This window comes from Brassica napus, chromosome C7 (genome assembly GCF_020379485.1).
Source record: "Brassica napus cultivar Da-Ae chromosome C7, Da-Ae, whole genome shotgun sequence".
Lineage (NCBI taxonomy): Eukaryota > Viridiplantae > Streptophyta > Magnoliopsida > Brassicales > Brassicaceae > Brassica > Brassica napus.
The window spans coordinates 3,379,393-3,395,222 of record NC_063450.1 but is presented as its reverse complement, the minus strand read 5'-3'; the positions used below and the strand labels follow the sequence as shown (position 1 = coordinate 3,395,222).

General features: G+C 43.8%; 1 protein-coding gene and 1 non-coding gene across 2 annotated transcripts; both read right to left on the bottom strand.

The window, feature by feature from the left end:
• Window positions 1-7,533: 7,533 nt before the first annotated feature.
• Window positions 7,534-7,899, bottom strand: LOC111210366. The gene has a single exon (XM_022710693.1). It carries the CDS (start codon window positions 7,897-7,899, stop codon window positions 7,534-7,536), a length of 366 nt encoding a protein of 121 aa, XP_022566414.1.
• A 6,499-nt stretch (window positions 7,900-14,398) lies between these two features.
• Window positions 14,399-14,517, bottom strand: LOC125591052. Its single transcript, XR_007327037.1, has one exon. It is a non-coding gene; the product is annotated as a 5S ribosomal RNA (ribosomal RNA).
• Between the last annotated feature and the right edge of the window lie 1,313 nt (window positions 14,518-15,830).

Sequence of the window (15,830 nt, the reverse complement as noted above, 5' to 3'; positions counted from 1 at the left end):
TATTTCAGGAAATCGAATGTGTATATTTACATATTTACGAAAATCGGATCATATAATTACAAGAATCACAGTTTTTCTTGTTGCATTTTCTTCCCTGAGTTAGAATCAGATTTAACATTTGCGTAAATGTTGTTTTACAAAGCTAAACAAATTCCTCTGGCGAGAAGAAAGAGGAATACATGATGGCCATGCAGTTTAAAAACAGTGGCCAAAGAGAAACCAAGGATAGCTTAAGGGTCTAACGTTGATGCAGAAAAAGCGAATAAAAGGTAATAATATAGATCCATGTATCCCTGCATACCTGAGACAAGATAAGTCTAAGAATCTGGAACACTTATTTATATAATTTAAAAAAATAAATTGAAGTTTTTTTTGGAGAAATCCACATTGAAACTTTCATTATGAGAATTATTCACCCTCGAGGTTCTTTCTTGACTTTTTTTTCTCATCTTTCAGCTTTGGCCCCTTCTGGCTATGTCCGTCATGCGGTCATAATAGTCATTTCTGCCACGACTCGGCATGACTCCATCCTACGGCGCCCTTAACATTTACTTCTCGTGGGTACTTCCTGTTAAGCTACGGCGCCCTTATCATCAACGTGTCTTAACTTCACATAATTTCTCATTTACTCAATATTCTCATTCTCATTAACTCATTCGTCGCTGGACGCCACCCGTTCTCGATGTCAAATATAATACTCTTCATACTCAACATTCGATTTAATCGATCATTCATTTCCATTAGTTCATTTACATCTGATACCAATTGCAACATTCTCATTTTACATTCATCTAATAACTTAGGTGTGCAGTTCTTTCTAGCATCCTAACTTTCATGAACAATCATCTCAAGCATCAAGGCAACCGATCACACAACAAGCAAACAATCATCATCATTCATCACAGCAACACAAGATAGTCCATTAATTTTTAACAATGTGACAGTTTTTACGCATCATGATTCATAGATCTAACAACTTAGCATCCATTATGATCTATCAACCTAATCATCAAGAAAGGACTAACCAAAACCTAATTCCAACATCAAAGAGTATACAGATCATGAGAACAAACTGGGTTCGAATCACCTTACCTTATTTAAATCTGGAACTAGATCTGGAGAACAAGCGACAAGGGAGACGAGATCTAGCGACGAACAACAACACACAGCCACCACCACCACTCGCGACCACCATCTTGGATCCAGCGAGGAGAGAGAGTGTGTGGAGAGGAGAGAGAGATGGCGCATGAGAGAGAGAAAGAGGAGAGAGATCACAACGGGAGAGAGGGAGGAGAGAGAGACGGCGCATAGGATTTTGAGTCTCTGGAATTTTCCTGCAGAGCTTCGCTTTAGTTTCTAAATGAGACGAAAGAGAAGGGAACCCTAGGTCTTCTCCACTATTGGACTGTATACAAGCCATTTTCCTTTTATGGACCGGTTTGGGACCATCACACTATCGCCTAGTTTTGTGTTGAAATGCGACGAGGTTCGAGAAAGACACAATATTGCTTGGCGTTTCTTCTATTGGGCTGGTAAGCAGAGGAAGTATATAGACAACTCGAGTGTTATGTCTCACTGGTTGATGTATTGGCTATGGTGAAAGATGTGGATAGAGTTAAGTTTGTCTGTCCTGAAATTATGAGAACGGAGTTTCATATGATTGTTTCATTGATTATGAGCGTGTTTTTGAAGTTATGGAAAGTGGCAGGATCAAACCCGATACGACGATCAAGGGTTATTGTAAAGCAGGGCAGACACAAAAAGCTATGGAGAAGCTTAGAGATATGGATGCAAGAGGCGTTGATGCTGATAAGATTACATATATGACGATAATTCAGGCGTGTTATGCAGATAGTGATTTTGGTTCTTGCGCGGCTTTCTATCAAGAAATGAATGAGAAGAGACTTCAAGTCCCGTCTCATGCGTATAGTTTAGTGATTGGAGGATTTTGCAAGGAGGGGAAGTTATACGAATGATATGCTGTTTTCGAGAATATGATACGTAAAGGTTGTAAACCAAATGTAGCTATATACACTGTTTTGATAGATGGTTACGAATGTGGAATTGTTGAAGATGTGCTAAGGCTATTATAGAGAATGATTAGAATAATGAACGTAGGAATGGGGTGACTAAAGACGCTTTTATTAGAATCAACAAGAGGTTACAAGATTGACGGGAAATAAGGAGACAAGATCAAAGGTTTAAGCAACAGGATCAAAGAGATGATTAGGAAACCCTAGATCTAGCCGCTTCTGTGTGTGTTGTCCAAAAGTCCCCCTTTTCGTTGTCTCCTCATCCCCTCTTATAGTGTAACCGTCCGTGATGCCCTAATCGTGTCGTCCTTTGGGCCCTGTCATTAAATGCCGAGTATGCGGGCCTTGGTACTGTTCTCTATTAGCCGAGCGTATTTAGTCGGCTTAGCTGATCGGCTAAAAGTACTTTGGGATCGAGCCGACACCTTTAGCCGTTTAAGCCGACTAAACTGGTCAAGCTTGCCGGGCTAGGGCCTGTTATTCGATGGGCCTTGTGGAGGGATGTAATCCATCTCCTACAATAAGTCCCCCCCAGTTCACTTGTGAGCGGCGTAGCGGTCTCAGTGAATTTGTGGGTCAGGTTCGTTCGTATATCAGGTCCTAGCGTGTTTAGTCGCATGCCGCTTTATTGACGTTTCTAGTCGCTTAGAGTAGTACTTCTTCATGATCTGCTTTGCTCGCCGAGGTTTTTGTCACGGAGGCACGTTTTACTCGGTAGGCGAATTACTCCGATATAAGAGCTCAAGCTTATCTCATCGGTTTACGTTAGAAAACCAGTTTAGACCGAAATCGGGGATTAATTTCGGTCTGGCATCTCGATTAGAGATCGGTTTAAGTGAGAAACCGAACCGTCGCGAGTAAGCCTTTGGGTATTTTGGCGGCCTTTGAGGCCCATTTAGGTTTCTGTAGACCTAATGATTGCGCTTCGGAGGATGTGCCCTTGTTTTTTCTATAAATAGGCTCCTCCCTTTCGCTTTCGTCATTCTTCTCTGCAATTTCAGGTATTCCGCTTTCTCTCCCTTCTCTCTACTTTTACTTTCTCTCTCTAGGTACGTTCCTCCTCACACAGGCTTGTCGGTATCGCCTGGCGGTTGTAGTCGTCCCCTAAATCCAGGATCATGCCTCTGAGAGGTCGTTTGTCGCGAGAAGAAAAAGGGAAGGGCGTCGCAGATTCTCCGAGTCCGACCAGAGATGAACGGGTAGCTGACAGCCCGCTGGATGATTTTGACTTGATTCATCGCGACGCTCTTCGGGATTTAGACAATATGACCCTATCTCAACGCCTTTTGGTCGCTGATGCTCATAAGATGATCCGTGACGAACGCGCGGATCGCGTTGAAGTCGGGAGCAGTGACGTGAGCGGTAGCGTCTCTGAAGCGTCTAGCCAAGCCTCGAGATCTTTGAGGCGAGCTAGTCGGGAGATTCCTTTCGACCAGATAGACTGCCGACCCACGATCTATCATCCTGGTGGGATCTTCGAAGAACTCGGCCCACTCCCGTCCAAATTGCTTCGTGACCCGCGGGCTCAGTCGTGGGGGAATGTCTTCGATTCTTGCTCCTCCCATAAGACGGTGAGGGATTTATTGAGGCGAAGTGGAGGTGCCGGCGTTACATACATCATTCCTTCCAAGGGACAGCGTCCTTGGTCGCCTCCGATTGGCTATCAGTGTGTCTATGAGTCTTATTTTGGAGACCATACGAAGCTCTGGTTTCCAATTCCCCGACTGATCACGTCGTACGCATTTCGTCGGGACATCGCCATCTGTCAGTTGCTTAACGGGTCGCTGCGCATCGCGGTTATGGTAATGGTGATGGCAGCGGAGATAGATGTTTCGATGAGTGTGAGAGTATTCGAAGAGTTAACTTTTACGAAGGCGGAGCCACATGGGATATTCTCAGTGAAGATGCGCTCGAGCTACAATGTCTTGTCAGGGCACCCGAACAAGACGAAGGACTGGCAGCGCTCATATTTTTACGTCAAATCTGACGAGCATGCCTTCTCGGAGCCACCTGGGGACAAAACGCTTGGTAGATAGTGTTTTTTGTCATCATGCTTTATTCGAGTATCCTAACGGCGTGTTTCTTGTTGTTGCAGTTCGTCACCCGAATACGATCGCATACCCGGAGAAATTCTTCGAGAGTGCTCAGGCGATCGCGGCTCACAGTCATCTTCGTTGGCCTGATCTTAGTCGAGAGTGGATTAGACGACAAGAAGCTCGGATTGCTAGAGGTGAGTTCATCGGTCTTTCTCCGAGAAGTTCTATCAACAACTTAGTCTCTCTTCTTTTTTTTTACAGCTGATTGGGAATCGAGGCTTCCTGTTGTGCTTGGGCCCCGTAAGTCGCGTCTGTCCCTTTTTACTCGGAAACAGCAGAAACTTCTGGACGAAGCTAGGAAGATGGACGGAGTGCCGGATTTGAGTGCACTGTTGAAGGGGAAGCTGCAATTGCTTTCGAAGAAGTCGATTCCTGCCGATGTGCAAGGGTCGACCAGTTCTGACGCAGGCCGAGCTTCCAAGGAAGAAGCTCCTGGTTTAGTCGACAAAGACGTTGGGGCGGAGCCTCCTGTCTCAAGTCCTAAAAAGAAGAAGAAGAGCAAGAAACCCAGGAGGAAAGCAACCGAAGAGCTTCCTCTTGAAGAGATCGCTTCTCTCGACGAAACCTCCGAGGGTTTGGAAGCAAGGAAGGGAGAGAGAGGAAGGAAGAGACCTTACGAAGGGGCTACTTCCTCCATTGACCGCGGCGAGGCGCCGACAGTAGGACGAGAAGGCGCTACAAGGGGTTCTGTCGAGTCTGACCGTTCCGAAGCGGCGCCTGAAGATCGTCCCAGAAAGAAGAAGTAGAAGAAGAAGTCCGTCGAGGCAGAGCCGCGTCCTTCTGATGCGGGGACGGGCCTCGTCGAAGTTGTCGCGGGAGGAGACGTTTCTCTTGAAACCCTTCCTGAGGAGAGAGAGGTCTCAGCGCGGGGCAGTGATCCTGTTACGGGTGAGAGATCTATTCCTGATCCGTCTGCGAGGAAAGGGTCTCGTTCAGAGGGTTCTACTGCGAGGAGGAAGAAGATCGAGTTCCCCGATCGCGTCGATTTTTCCTACAACGAGACGACCCCCCTAATCCTTAATCCTCTTAGGTGCGCGGAGCTGACGCGCCAAATTCGTGGTGGGACGAAGGAGATGCCACAGTTGGACGACCTTTACTTTAGGAACGAATACATAGACGCTGCTTCTTCGAGAGCTCGGGTAACTGCGCTACCCTTCATACTTTATCTCATTACTCGATTCGTCGGGTTTACTCGTCTCACGTGGTCTGTGCTTGTCATTTTTGCAGAGTGACGGGAGTATGAACTTTCTCGTTGAGAAATGCGATAGTGCTCTGAAACAGACGATGATCCAGTTGGGAACTTCAGAGAAGCTTGCCAAGACGAGGTTGAAGGTCATCGAGAGAGTAAGGGCGGAGCATAAGAAGGCCAACGAGAAGGCCGCAGAGGAGAAAGAGATTCTTCGAGTAAAGTTCGAAGAACTTGAGGGCAGGCTTAAGTCTTCCAGCGCGGCGAGGAAAGAGCTCGTTCGAGAGAAAAGTCATTTGGAGCGAACGGCTGCGAATCTGAAGAAGGAGAAGACCGAGCTAGTCGAAGAGAGAGATGCCGCGGTAGAAAAACTAATCAGAGAGAGGCAACGCTTGAGGGACTCCCGGGGTTTGGAGGTTACTCGTGAGAGGGAAAGAGTCGGTGCTGCAATGGCTGAGAAGGCAAGTCGCCGTTTTGATCGCGTGCGCGACCATTTTACTCGTCTGGAGGCTTTTGAGAAGGCGAAGAGCCTGTATGGTCAAGCTTCGGGAACGAAGAAGTGCCTCGAGGTTATAAAGGCAAGTGGGACGGAGATCCCCCAAGAAATGATCAATGTCTTCGCTGAGCAGGAGAAACTTTACGAGGCGGAGGTTATGAAACTCCGAGTAGAGCCGCTGTCCGATAGTGACCTTACACTTTCTCCGTTGGTCCTTCCTTCTCGTTTCGCCGAGGACCGGTTCAGAACGTCATTCGATCCCTATGGGTCGAACGTAAATTTGATCGGGCCAGAGACGGCTTCTCGGCTCGTTACCTCGCTCGAGGTTGTTGAGGAGCCGTCAGAGGAGCCACTTGTTGATGTCACGTCTATCCCTACCGAGCCTGTCAAGTCCCCGGTGGGAAGCGGTTTTGACGAGCGCCCAGAGAATGAGAATTTGAAGGGGTTTCCTGGAAAGGACGGCCTCGAGATAGGCGACGCTCTGGTTCGAGAGGGAGAGACCGAGAACGTGGGTGTCGAGGATCCTGTGCTCGTCTCGGATTCTTCCTCCGAAGGACGAGAGGATGGGGAGGAGGATAACGATGGGAACGAGGAGGCGTCGCTGCCACATCCCGCCGAGGAGGAGACGATCTACGAAGCTGGGGATACAGATGTTCCTCCACGTCCCGTTGTAGACTCTCTTGCTTCTATTCCTACTCGGGCGGAGGACCCAACTGCTGCCGCTACCAAGGGTCCTGACGATCAAGATTCTGTTCTTTGACGTGTCACTTATGTTCTTACCCTGTTGTCGTCTTGATAGACCCTGTTGTTGTACGATTAGACATATTTTTTTTTGGCAAGTCTCTGTTTTAAGCGGACTTTTAAATTTGCGGGTTGTGTTTCTCATCTGTACTTGCAAACTTTGTTAAAGTAAATGTCAGTATCTTTAGTGTCTCGCGATGTGTTCGCTTAGAAACAATAGATTCCCGACCTTTGGCTTTTGCAAATAGATAAGGAAACGAACCGCTAAGGGATTTATTCAGCTCTTGTCGTGTTTCGATCGAGACGACGTTTAGGCGCATCGTTCTATATCGAAAATAAGGGACTGGATCTAAGAGTGGAAGGTTCTTCTGTCCGTTTCGTCAATGACAATCGAGTAATTGGGTAGCTAGTCCATTACGCGTTTAGTCGAGGAAAGGTTAAAGATTCACTCTGTTTAGTCGGTCAATGCTCCTTGGGCATAGGTGACTAGCGACTGTTGGGTCCTCAGGCTAAGTGTCTGATCAGGACATAGCCAGGAAATGGAACGATAGTGTCTGCGTATCTCCTGCTGGAGACACGGGAGCCGTTGGGTTTGATAACATGCATCCACTCAGTAGAAGTTGAGACAAAGAACAAGATTTTGACTTTGATTTTGTTACAGCTGGACCTGTTTAGGGCTGCCTACGTACCTCGGTTGAGGATCAAGCCATTCGTAGTTCGTTTTTCCCGAGTAAAAGTGGCCGTGAGTGGCGCATTTACTCGGTCGAGTAGAAGTGACCACGAGGTGCATCTACTCGGTTTTTTTTTTTTTTTTTTTTTTTTTTTTGGGATACACTTACGAGTAGAAACGTCTTAGGTGCATCGAGTTCCAAGATCGGGGAACTTCTTCGCCGCGTGAAGTTTGAAGTCGGTATACTCCGGGTTTGACGACTTTGATGATTTTATAAGGTCCCTCCCACCTGGCGCCGAGTTTACCGGCGTTTAGCTCCTTAGTGTTTTCAAACACCTTGCGCATGACGAGGTCACCGAGTTCCAGAGGTCGGGCACGGACCCTTTTGTTGTGTAACTCTCGATCTGTTGTTGATAGTTCTGGATGCGCAGCAGGGCTTGATCTCGTCGTTCTTCTATCTCATCAAGGGCGTCGAGTAGCATTTCCTTGTTGAGTTCGACGTATTGAGGCATCTTGGAGCGTCGGAGGCTTGAAACGTTGACTTCAGCGGGAGCCATGGCTTCTACACCGTAGGCGAGGGAGAAAGGTGTCGATTTAGTCGATCCTCGCGGCGTTGTGCGATGGCTCCATAGGACCCCATCGAGCTCGTCGGCCCAGTGACCCTTTTTCAGATCCATGCGCTTTTTAATGCCATCGATGATGAGTTTATTGGAGGATTCTGCCTGGCCATTACCTTGCGCGTAACGAGGAGTGGAGGGGCTTAGTCGAATGGGGTGACTAAAGACGCTTTTATTAGAATCAACAAGGCTTATAAGATAATGGGCTCAGCCCATTTAAAAGGAGGTCACTAGGAAACCCTAGACCTCTTCCTTCTATAAATAAGGAGAAACCCCTCCTTTGAGAGGGATCCTTTTGGCCACTTTTCCACCCTTTCTCTATTTCTAGAGAGAGAAACATCTCTCCACATGCTTTCATCTAAGCACTTGTGATCCCATCGTTGTAGAACTACGATTGGCTTGATCCCCATTTGGGTACGTAGGCATCCCTTCACCGGGTCCAGCCATAATCATTTAACCCCTTTTTATCCTCTCTTACTCTCCATCCATCCAGTTCAAGCTCAGCATGAAGACCTCTCCTAACCCCACCATCGAAATCTGTCTATCTCCTGCACAGCACCGATTTCGGTTCAAACAATTGGCGCCCACCGTGGGGCATGGGGAAGTATCTTCGAAAAAAAAAAAATTGAACTCGAAGTCCATTTGGTCATCACTCGACCGTTTAGTCGTCACTCGACACTTGACCGTTCTGTCGTCGCTTGAGCGTTTAGTCTTCGCTCGACCGTTTAGTCGTCACTCGACACTTGACCGTTCTGTCGTCGCTTAAGCGTTCTGTCGTCACTCGACCATTTGGTCGTCACTCGACCGTTTAGTCGTCACTCAACACTTGACCGTCCTGTCGTCGCTTGAGCGTTTAGTCGTCGCTCGACCGTTTAGTCGTCGCTCGACACTTGACCGTTCTGTCGTCGCTTAAGCGTTCTGTCGTCGCTCGACCGTTTAGTCGTCACTTGTCCCCACTTGACCATTTGGTCGTCACCTTGGCCGTTTCTCGTCACTTGGATGTTTGTCGTCACTCGACCATTTAGTCGTCACTCGACCATTTAGTCGTCACTTGACCGTTTTGTCGTCACTTGATCGTTCTGTCGCAAAAAAAAAAAAAAAAAAAAAAGAAAAAAAAAACGAGTAAATGCACTTTTAGTCACTTTTACTCGGAACGATGCGTTTTATGCCACTTTTACTCGGAACAAAAAAAAAAAAAAAAGAAGGGAGTGTACCTACCATACTTTATTTCCCTCGGCAATAAAAAGAAAAATCAATTCAAGTTGGTATAATCATCAAGCCGAGGATTTGCTTAATGAGAATCCTAAGGACCCAACGTGTACCACACAGGCAATCGACTCTGGTGGAGCCCAAGTGTATATCATTTCAGGCCCACTTTGATATATAAAAAGAGGAGACAATTCGACTGGTCTATGGGCCCACTTGAGTTTTTGCTTCGTCATCTCCACAACGCGAGTTAGAGACCTTTGCAAGCCGAGTAAACTCATCTTTCACATGAATCATGAAAGCATTGATAATGCTTTCAAGCTCCATCACTGGCTGCTGATTGCCGACTCAAGACTCGTTACTAGGCTTCATATCCAAAGGCTCGAACTCATGCGCCAAACAAAACGAAGCTCGAGCTCGTATCTCATGCGCTTTACTCGGCACAAGTCAACGTCAAAACTTCCTCAGCATATTATTTTGCTCGGCCGTGCTCGATGCTGAGAGCTCGTCAGTTAATTCTCATGAAGGATGGACCACTCCGTCATACACATCTTCGGAGCTTGACGAACTTGCCAATTACTTGCTTTAGACCCTCCTCGAGATCGACTCGGTGGTACATCTAGCCCAGCTCTGTCTCTCGCTGCCGACTAAAAGCTCTCACCAACTCCTCAGCTCATGATTCCGCTTCTAGCTAGAGTTCTTCATGGGATTACGCTACCTCCACTAACTCATTTACTCGGCTATCATCAGTTGATCACGTCGCCTTATGCAAGACACCATCATCAACAAGACGTCACGGCTGCGAGTAACGGGCTGTCTCCGACAAAAAGATCACCACCAACCAGCTTCGTCTCTCGCCGCCAACTTCAACCTCCGTTACGCGACACTGCGAGCATCTCATCGGCAAAGGCAAGCTCAAGCACTCGTTATTTGGAAAAGTTTTAATCCAAAGTCAAGCGTCAAGTTGTGATGCACTTTGAGCGACAGTAAGCTTGTAGTCGGTGACCTTGGAAAGAACTCTTCGCACTTTTGGTCGGCAACGTCACCACTCGTCACAACCAGAACGCTGAAAGCAGAGTTGAGCTATGTTATTTGTCATGACGAGGTCTCCACCAACGGTGTATCTTTTACAAAGGTTCGAGCTCATGCGTTTCAACTCGGAACGACAGTCATGTGATTTACTCGGCACTAGCCAACGTTGCGTGACTTCAAGCTCCTTCATTCGTCACGGCTAAAACAAGACCGCCGACTTGAAGTTCCGTCAACTTCGCTGAATCCACAAGCCGTTTGCAACTCGTCTAGTCGCCCACTAAGGAGACACGTCCGACAAGAGCGCGCGAGCGTGAAGCTTCATTTTCATCAACTTGCTCGGCACCTCAACGATAGCTTTCACTGTCTCTCGTCACAAAGTTTATGCCGACTAAAAGCTTCACCGACTTAAGCTCTATCCGGCTAAAATCTTATGCTCTAAGGGTTAATCTTCATCAACTCTAAGAATCAAGTTGCCTCTGTCCATGAACTCGTCAAGTTATCAACACCATAACGCCATCATTTAAAAAAAAAAACGGCTTGGAAGTTCAGCTCAAGCTTGAGCTCCATCAATGGCGAATTCAGCTCTTTTCTTTTCCGGACTTCACCATCAAGCTTGCGACTTGCTGGGATCAAGGCATGATATTCGAAAGTCCCAACGTCTCATCAGGTTTGTCACGATCGTTTCCTCAGCATCTCGTTCCCGAGAGTTTGAGCTCCTTCACCACGTTCTCCTCGATTACAAAGACGTCTCCTCGTCAAGTCTCTCCTCGAGATTAAGCTGATACCAGATCTGTCTCTCGCCGCCGCCGTGACTTAGAGCCCTTCTCACGCACCTCAGTTCGAAGTTCGTCTCATCTCATCCCATCATTCGTCACAGTCAAAACGAAGCTCGAGCTCGTATGGTATGACGTAGAACAACAGCCTAGCCACGTCACCTCCGTCATGTGCTTTTACTCGACACAGTTGTTGACCTCCGGAACCATGTGATCTCGTCAACACTTCCTCGTCACCAGGTTACTCGGAGTTTCATAAAATATCTTTAAGAATTTGTTCCTTGCTCGTCAAGCAAGGTCTTGCTTCTCGGAAACGAATGATCATGCAGTAACCGGCTCATGCTCACGCGGTTACTCAAGACTCCAGTGCACCGCCTCGCGATAGGCTCTTCACAGAGCTTTTGACAAAGCTCTTGTGTTGTCTTCACGGCACCGGTCTTGAGCTCATGCACGCTCCTAATCAGGTTGTTGCTGAACAAAAGTTCATTCCGACTAAAAACCAGAAGTCCAACATGATATCACGACCACTTGCTCGATGTCTCGGCAAATCCTGCTCGGCGCCTCAGCAAATCCGGCTCGGCGCCTCGGCAAATCCTGCTCGGCGTCTCGGCAAATCCGGCTCGGTGTCTCATTTCGTTATTCATCATTTGTTCTTGGCGACAAAACCATCGAAGCAGTCGTCGCTAGCAACCCTTTTGTCGTCACCATAGAGAAATGCATGAAGAACTCGCAAGCGTCTACCGAGTGAATCCTAAATGGGCCTTAGTTCTTATATTGGCCCAAATACAATTCACTCATCTCCATTGCCGAGTAACCGAGGCGAGATTCTGGTCGCGTCATTCGTCGAAGCCGCATCTTCCATAACTCGCCTATTACTAGGTATGACTTTGTCTTTCAGGCTTCGTTGTATTTCAACTCTTGTCTAGGTATTTACGCTAAGGCACGAGTATAACTTGCCTTTCCTAGGAATGAGTTTACAAACTTGCTTTTTACTAAGCAGGAGTTAGTCGTAAACTCGTCTTTTACTAGGAACGGGTTGAATAAACTCGTCTTTTACTAGACATGAGTTTACATTCAACTCACATTTTTCTAGACATGAGTTACCGTCAACTCGCTTTATATCAAGTACGAGTTTCGTAAACCTTTCTTTTACTAGGCATGGGTTACTCGCCGAGCTATAGTTCTTAGGCATGAGTTTGATAAATTTGCCTTTCTCAAGGTACGAGTTTAGTAAACTTACCTTTCTCCAGGCACGAGTTTACACTCAACTCGCCTAACAAGAGTACATCTACTCTCCCTCGCTCAGGCACGAGTTACTGGCCGAGTTACTGCTTCTGGAGATGATTCCATAGTAAACTCCCTTAGCGAGAGTACGACTCGCATCCTAGGCATGAGTTCACCAGCCAACTCGTCTAGAAAAGTACTACTTGCCTTTCTCCAGGCACGAGTTTAGTAAACTTGCCTTTCTCCAGGCACGAGTTTACACTCAACTTTCCTAACAAGAGTACATCTACTCTCCCTCGCTCAGGCATGAGTTACTGGCCGAGTTACTGCTTATGGGGATGATTCCATAGTAAACTCCCTTAGCGAGAGTACGACTCGCGTCCTAGGCATGAGTTCACCAGCCAACTCGCCTAGAAAAGTACTACTTGCCTTTCTCCAGGCACGAGTTTAGTAAACTTGCCTTTCTCCAGGCACGAGTTTACACTCAACTCGCCTAACAAGAGTACATCTACTCTCCCTCGCTCAGGCATGAGTTACTGGCCGAGTTACTGCTTCTAGGGATGATTTCATAGTAAACACTCCTAGCGAGAGTACAACTCGCGTCCTAGGCATGAGTTCACCAGTCAACTCGTCTAGTAAATGTACTATTCGCCTGGGTCGTCAAATGTAAAAGCACTGAATCCATTTTCTTATAAACCCTCTTCGTAAAATTCATAGAGATCAACTTCATCTCTCTCAACGAACTGGGGGGGGCTTACTGTTGGACATGGGCTTTGCCCCCAACAAGACTTATAAGATAATGGGCTCAGCCCATTTAAAAGGAGGTCACTAGGAAACCCTAAACCTCTTCCTTCTATAAATAAGGAGAAACCCCTCCTTTGAGAGGGATCCTTTTGGCCACTTTTCCACCCTTTCTCTATTTCTAGAGAGAGAAACATCTCTCCACATGCTTTCATCTAAGCACTTGTAATCCCATCGTTGTAGAACTACGATTGGCTTGATCCCCATTTGGGGTACGTAGGCATCCCTTCACCGGGTCCAGCCATAATCATTTAACCCCTTTTTATCCTCTCTTACTCTCCATCCATCCAGTTCAAACTCAGCATGAAGACCTCTCCTAACCCCACCATCGAAATCTGTCTATCTCCTGCACAGCACCGATTTCGATTCAAACAATAGAGAATGATAAATTAAGGATTTGAACCTGACGTGGTGACTTATTCAGCTGTTGTTAATGGTCTACGTAAAAACGGGAGAGTGGAAGAGGCATTGTGCTATTTCAAGACTTGCCAAGGATTGGCTATCAACTCGATATTTTACTCTAGTAATGGTAAAAAATATATTTCTAGTAGTATATTTTCCTATGTGTCGCGCTATTCTGAAATATTTGGAATGCACCTTAATCTCATTACAAGTGTTCCCTGACTAAAGATAACATTTTCAATGTGTAATCCCAATTATTGGGCTCTCTTTGTTGGCTTTGTAAAATTTCCATGGTTTTGTTGGATTGTATGAGTGAAAAAGTTGAGGAGAAAAAAAACATAGAGAACTACAAAAACAGAGAACAAAAAAAGATATGTTCGTGGAAACAACTTGAAAAGTTGAAGGATAAAAATATTTATTACCCTCCCTGCAATGAACTTGTTTGGTTCGGATTGGGACATAACACGTTAGTCAATTGAACCAGAAACTTTAATAACCAGGTTCATTTTCCGAAATCCAGTTACGATTTTAATCATTATCTTCCGTTATCATTTTTTCCCAAGTAACAACCTTTGTTGTAAGATTGATTTGAATTTATAAATCCTGATGTACTAACATGAATATTGTTTTCTTTCATCACACTCTCTAAAAGTTTTCATGCGCCATACACAAAAATAAAAAAAAAATTAAATATAACATCTTTTTTTTTTTTATAAAATTTAGTTTGCATTTGGATATTATAATTTTTATATTTTAACTTCTCCTGTTGAAAATAACAAAATCATAAATGTACTTTTTGTTATCTTACTTTTTTTTTTGGGATTAACAATTTGAGTTTAATTTTATTTATATTTCAATAGAGTTAAAATTTCATTTTATAAAAACAAACCTTTTCATTTATATTACAGTGTAATTAATGATTATTATTTTAAACATATCTCTTAGATTTTGTTTTATTTTAGTTAAAATATGTTAAAAAGGTAAAAGTTGATTTTTAATTAACCAAATGAATCATAAATTTAAATAAAATTTTAATCATTTAACTATCAACAAATAATGTTTAGGGGACTAATATATTTCAACAGTCTTGTCTTTTTTTTTGTCAATTTATTTTTTTTAAAGGGATGCAACACGAAGACTTCCCGGAAGGTCACTCATCTTAGTATTACTCTCGCCCAAGCACGCTTAACTGCAGAGTTCCGACGTGATCCGGTGTATTAGTGCTGGTATGATCGCACCCACAGTTTTGTCAAATAAATATTTATATAGAAAATTTACATTATTGTGATGTAAGAGTCAATAGTCATTACCATAAACTTTGCCAAAAAAATATAAATTTTTATAAGAAAAATGGTACGTATCACAATTATGTTGATGCTATGTTATACTTTTTTTTTAAACACTAGGGTCGGCCCGCTCTACGGGCGGGATATACTTTACTTGTATGATTTGGTGGTTCGTGTTTTAGGTTTGCATTTGCAAGAAATGTGTATAATAATGTTTATTGTTTAGTAGGAAAATTTAAATGATGAAGGACATTATATCCATTTTTACTTAACGTTTGATGTTTGCTTATTTTTGTCACTTGTTTTTGTATTTTTATTTGTTGTCAAATATATTTTTTGACATTATATTAGTTTATTTATTATCTCTGTTTGTTTGTTATGTTTTATAATGAGAACATATTTTATATCATCTTTACATATGTCTAACTTAAATTATGTATTTTTATTATTACTGTTAGAGATTATAATTTTGTATGAGTATGATACGCATGATTGAAATGGTATACATTGCTAAATGTTTGCTCAATTTTTATATATATAGTAAGTATATTCGAGTTTCTATTGTTGTGGTTAGGTTTAGTGCTCAGGACATCGATTATTTTACATTTTGTATATATTGAATGTATTTGTATTTTTAATAAAAATTTATTATTCAGTTTCAGTGTATAATTAGTGGCTATTTTACTTATTCTATTACCTCATATATTGTTTTCATTTGCTATACCGAGTAATATATTATTTTAATTTTAAATTTACTATAAATTTATTATGGGGCATAAAAAAGATAATATAATATAGGGAATATATTTTGATTAATAACTTGTTTGCCAAGCGATATACGCTATGGAACGGTGGAGAACAAAAATTGGAAGAACCCTACCATCAAGTCTGAGACGCTTACGTTTGCACTCTATATTAGGCTGGTTCCTTCAGCAAAACATAAAGCCCAAACACAAAACAAAGCCCGCATCTATTGAATAACTACGTTAATGAAACGCTGCGGATTGTGTGAAAGGACATGTGTCCCGCCGTCGTGAGCCGAAGCCGGATTATACATTTCAGTTTTTATATATATATTATTTATGATAGCTTGGATTATACATTTCAATATGTTATATATATATATATATATATATATATATATTATTTATGTCATATTTTTTTACTTTGCTTATATATTATTTCATGTTTATAATATATTTTATTACAAATATGCTAATATAAATGTTCATTATTGTAAATTAAAAAACTTTTCAAAATGTTGTAT

Excerpts from the sequence above, each read along its gene's own strand:
- LOC111210366 (XM_022710693.1), bottom strand. The coding sequence starts at position 7,899 with ATGGATCTGAAAAAGGGTCACTGGGCCGACGAGCTCGATGGGGTCCTA.